This window comes from Alosa sapidissima, chromosome 10, assembly GCF_018492685.1.
Source record: "Alosa sapidissima isolate fAloSap1 chromosome 10, fAloSap1.pri, whole genome shotgun sequence".
In the NCBI taxonomy this organism is placed as follows: domain Eukaryota; kingdom Metazoa; phylum Chordata; class Actinopteri; order Clupeiformes; family Clupeidae; genus Alosa; species Alosa sapidissima.
In genome coordinates, this window is record NC_055966.1 from 7,978,477 (window position 1) to 7,983,631 (window position 5,155).

Genomic DNA, 5,155 nt, shown 5'->3' on the forward strand with positions numbered 1-5,155 from the left:
TTTTGCTGTGAAAGTATTTTAAATATTTAAATTCAAATGAATCATTAAATAATCAGCATTAGTGACATTAAAGTTCAAAAATACTTTTATTATTACTTTCACTGTTCAAATAATGGCCATAATAATCTATGATAAGACCTAATATGCTGAGGAAATAAATTCAAAAGTGCTTCGGGAAGAATTTTTTTTTTTTTTTAACATGCAAGGCATTTCAGGCCACAGACATAACCTAAGGGACACAATGAAAATAAATTAACACTCCCCTCAATGTCAACACTATTTCTTTGCATTGATGTGCAACTTTCGAATTGACAGACTCCGGTGATATGCAAATTCCTTGCTGCAGACATTGTAGAGGACATTGTACAGGCCGTTTTTTAAAAGTAAATGTTCCAATCAATGATCTAGGCAGCACATTTTCTTCTCTCTCCTTCATTTGACAGTCTAATGGTTACTGACTAGAACGGCTCGGGGTCAAAGGTCATACGGAATCGATTAATCTGCACTATTTTTTTTTAATCAGTTATTTTTTCTCAAATTAATTAATCGAAATGAATCAGTTATTTTGACAGCCCTACTATATACACTTGCAGAGAACTGTGTTTGTTTACCTTTCCTGAAAACATGTGAAAGCTAATCTTGTCTGTCAATAGATGATTGAATTAGATTTCTGGATGGTTAAAATACTCTGTGTTACTGTGTAAATGTTGTGCTAATGGTAAAAATACTCTGTGTAACTGTGTAAATGTTGTGCTAATGGTTACAGTTTTTTACAATTGTTTACACACGTTTTCAAAACTCTGTCTATTTTTCAAAACTCCACACACAAAACCCACAATTGCTCACACAAAATGCAAAATGCCTCAAATCTCCAGCAAAATGACACACAACATTCAAAATGTCAAAAACACATCTTTAAAGCAAACATTCGCCTCACATTACAAACACTTTTGTCATAATATGACATTTTGGATACATCATGTACACACTGTTGCTCAAAACCTAAAGCTCTTCTGTCTTAGGCTTTCTATATGTATTTCCATACAAGAGTGAAAGTTACGGTATCAACAAAGAGAAGTTGAAATACACAGTAAAAATGCAAGCAATATTGAAAAAATATTGTAAAAATAGTGATTTTTCCCAAATAATTTGCTGTTGCGAATACAGTATTTTACAGCAAACAAGAAAAAAAGCAAAGAAGAATACAGTGACCACCAGATGTACATGGAGTTTTGAAAACACTGATTTTGTTTTTTTTCCAAAGACAAGTGTGTGTGTGTGTGTGGAGTAAAAAGAAAAAATGTACATAAAGTCAACTTTTTGTAGAACATTACTGTAAGCTAAAGTCCGATTACTGTAATTTTCAAAGTATCTGCATTGGTTCTGAATATTTCAACCGCAAATCCTCTAGGAGCAGATTGAAAGGGTCCATACCTATATAGAGAGTATATCTATTCATAGACCTATACTAAGGCAATGATTGGATGGTGTTCAGTAAAGTAAAGTGTTTACACATGTGAAAAGAAAGAGTGAAGCACTGGTGATTTAGTGTGGCATTTTGATGGGTTGTGTTTGAATAACGAAATCAAGTTACTTCCTGTTAGATTTTTGTGTGTTAGGTAGAAAATTGTGTGTGATGTTTTGCAAAATGTGTTTTAGTCAATTGAAAACTGAGTCAAACACTGAGAATTAGTGTATGGTTTTGCAGATTTGGTGTCGGGTTATGATGTTTGGAGGACATGTTTAGAAAATTGTGTGACAATCAAAGATTTAGTGTGTAAGCAGTTGAAAAAAACTGTAAAATAATTGGTTTAAAGGCCAAAGCCCACTGGTGGCGACATTCACATCCATGGATTTGATGCTCAACAGATTGAACAATTTTCTAAACTTTGCCGTTACTTGACGTGCATCAGATGTCACCAGCGGGCGTTGAGTCTGTAATGGTCACAAGTGGTTTACATCATGGCACTGAGACTTTCCATGCTGATAGAATTGTTCATTGTTTGTAAAATGTTGGCATACAACTCAGTCACGTACTTATGATAAAATAAAGACATATCACAATCAGTGGCACAGTGTTTCAGCCTGGAAATAAAGCAGGAAATGGACCAGTGGGTAAATCACACGGCGACCTCTAGCGCCACCAACAGGAGACAAAGTATGTTCACAAGTCCTGCTGCTACCCTGTCGCCTCCGCTCCTGGGTGACCTAAGGCCGCAGTCGGGTTTGTTCTGGTCCGGCACAAGACTCTGCGGGTTCCCCTCAAAGTGCACGGGCTGGCAGACATTCTGGAGCTTCTCACAGGCCAGGATCAGATGCTTGCGCTCGTGGACGATCCGCTTGATGCCACAGGTTCCCTGCTCCACGCGCACTGTGATGAAGGAGAAGGGCTCCTTACTGATACACATGTTCCCCCTGAAGGCCTTCCCACCCGACGGGGAGCACACAGCCTCCACCCGCTGCCTCTCGCTCTCGGGGAGAAAGGACTGCGTGGGACGGGAGCAGAACTTCTTGTTCCGCAGCAGCTCCTCCCACGCGTTCTGGTCATCAGTACTTGGCGCTCCCTCCAGGATGTGGCGCTTCAGGAAGGTCTTGTAGGCCGTGGTGTGATCAGACAGCATGCAGGGCATCGAGTTCTGATCATCTAGAGCAGCAATCCCTGTGAGGGAGAGCAGCAGAAACAGGGTCCAGACAACAAGAGTCTTCATCTTGGCTTCCTGTATGAAAAGATCATCAATGTACACAGTTATAAAGAATCAAATATTCTTTCTTTCTTTCTTCTTTTCTTTGTTTGTCTCTTTCTTTCTTCACCTCCTGCCCCTCCCCCCCGTACCTCTGAGTTGTTTGAAAGCAGGGAGTGCTCTACGCGGTGGCGTGTAAAAATAGAGAGTTATTTTTAGCTTGTCCTAGAGGCCTGTTCAGAGCTTAAAGACACAGCCATCTTTACAGTAACACTCGGCTCTCCCCACAGTGAAGGGGATCCTGTAAACTTTATGCTCAGGGTGTCGCTGAGTGAGCACCTTACCGTAAAGCAAGAAGTTGGCTGGCTGGCTGGCTGTGCTGCGCTGTTGCTTGCTGGGTTTAGCTTCTCGGGACCTCCCTCTCTGCTGAGGCGGCAGTCTGCCCGCCCCTCCCCTCCCGCAGCAGAGGCCTGACACGCGTAAACATGTCCCCGGAACACCTCTTCTGAATCATTCCTCTATGCTCCATGTCTGTTCCTTTGCTTTCAATCCCAGTGACATGGAAGTCACAGTAATGCTGGGAGGGACCTAGACAAATCCTCAACCACATCACAGCCAGAGCAGGGCCAGTTCAGGGCCAGATCCAGACAGTATACATTACCATGTGACCTGTTCAATGGAACAGTGAGTGTAGTCTGTGAGTGCATTTCTGTTGCAGGCTATATCCTGAAAGAAATCTTGCTGACAGAGATACGCCCTGTTGGCAGCCTGCCTGTCACTGCCCTTTGAACTGGTATGACTGATTACTGCACAGCCTTCCTTCATAGCACCCAGAACTTCAGAAGTAAGACTGCTGCACTGTGTCTGGTGGGGAATGTGTGGCAGTGACTGTGTGAGGGCTTATTGGATATATGATGTCCATGAATAGGCTACACTGGTTTATTATACGGCTCTTCACAATGCTAGTAGAACGCTCCATTGACTTGAATAGGATTTCCCAACATTCTACGGTAAAATATTGATTTATCACTCGGAGAGAAGAAATACTATTTTCTGATTGGCTGGTGGGGTGGCTATTAATTCTGAATAACGGGACACCTATGAAGTAGATATGGTAAAAAAAAGTTTTATCATCGTTCCATATCAATGCTTATTAATGGCAACTATAACAGCCTTAGTAGGATGACGGTTGAGCCTGGAAGCAGGCTTAACAACAATGGAAACAAGCTAACTGTCCCATGTTATCGCTGTTATAATAAACTGAACAAGTCGGCTTCTTTTTAAGCAAAACCGCTTGTTTCCTCTGTGTGCTATAAAGGTCTATTGGGGCAACTGGGTGATAAGCGGGATAACGGCCTTCGAGGTGTCCTATACGGAATTAATGGACTTGGGCGGAGGCAACTTGGGCGGATAGTTCTTTGCCCTACCTACATGCTACCTCACTTTTCCTGTATAACAGGACACCTTGGCGGCCGTTATCCCCTTGGCGGCCGTTATCCCTTACGTAATTACCGCTGAAACATATAATTACCACTGTCAATGGCAACAAGTTTTGTGCTTCTGATTAACATCTTTCTTATCACTCCGCAAGTAGTCCGGTCAGTTCTTGCAATGGAACTTCACTCAAAAGTGAAAGCAGACGGTTGATCAGCTGTGTTCTAAAGAATGTTTGATTCAAGTTTAGCGTGTGTTGTGAACTATTTGTTTCTCAGCAAAAGCCACGACCAAACGGTAACAAATAAATGTAAAGAGACATATCATGTGGAGTTTATTTTTTCGTAGCCGTATAATAACCGGGATATTGTATAGAATGACGGTCAGGGTCCGGTTCGCCCTGTCGGGATTTATTTGACCGGTGTTCTATACATTATCCCTTAGGCCTACATAAAGGGATAATTTAGTTACCCTACATAATTGCATTTTTTGTGTGCACTAAGTTTTCAGTGTGATTGGTGTGTCTAGCTTTGTCAGCTAACAGCTTTTACCTTCAAATCACATCTGACTCTTGTAAGAGTTGTTTCTTAAAGTCAAGGAAAGATCCTTCAAAGTTGCTTTTTCAAGGAAGGAAGTCAGCGAATCTTGCTAAAGCACTATTCCAATATCAAGCATCCTTCAAATCCTTACAAGAACGAGCTCCTTCATTTTACAGATTTTTTTTAAGGATGCCTGTCTGCATCCTCAGCGTGCTTGGAACATCCACAATCCTGTGCACACATTTATGGAGGATTTTAAATCGGCTTAAGAAATGCAGACCATTATGTAAATACTGCTTGTTTCATTGTAAATGTATTGTGACTGTGTAAAGTAAGTGAAGGGCTCAGGTGATTTTGACAACTGAACTCTCACAACGTAATCGTGTGGAGAAGACATTTAGCATGGGTATTTAACCCTGTTCCCTGCAGAAATATCATCAGTTAATGCTTGAACTTTTCGCAACAAGGTTTTGCTTAGAGGTATCCAATTAACCCTTTTAC

At 41.3% G+C, this 5,155-nt stretch overlaps 1 protein-coding gene across 2 annotated transcripts; it reads right to left on the reverse strand.

Annotated features, from left to right (window-relative positions):
- Positions 1 to 1,981: 1,981 nt before the first annotated feature.
- On the reverse strand, positions 1,982 to 3,381 carry LOC121720139. 2 transcript variants are annotated; one of them, XM_042106055.1, is made up of 2 exons: positions 3,026 to 3,381; positions 1,982 to 2,717 (listed from the first exon to the last, which is right to left on the reverse strand). In XM_042106055.1, the coding sequence occupies exon 2, from the start codon at positions 2,706 to 2,708 to the stop codon at positions 2,121 to 2,123; it is 588 nt and encodes a 195-aa protein (XP_041961989.1). In that variant the 5' UTR covers positions 2,709 to 2,717; positions 3,026 to 3,381; the 3' UTR covers positions 1,982 to 2,120. The 2 variants fall into 2 exon arrangements, with proteins under 2 accessions (XP_041961989.1, XP_041961990.1); XM_042106056.1 differs by lacking the exon at positions 3,026 to 3,381 and adding an exon at positions 2,834 to 3,019.
- Positions 3,382 to 5,155: the final 1,774 nt, after the last annotated feature.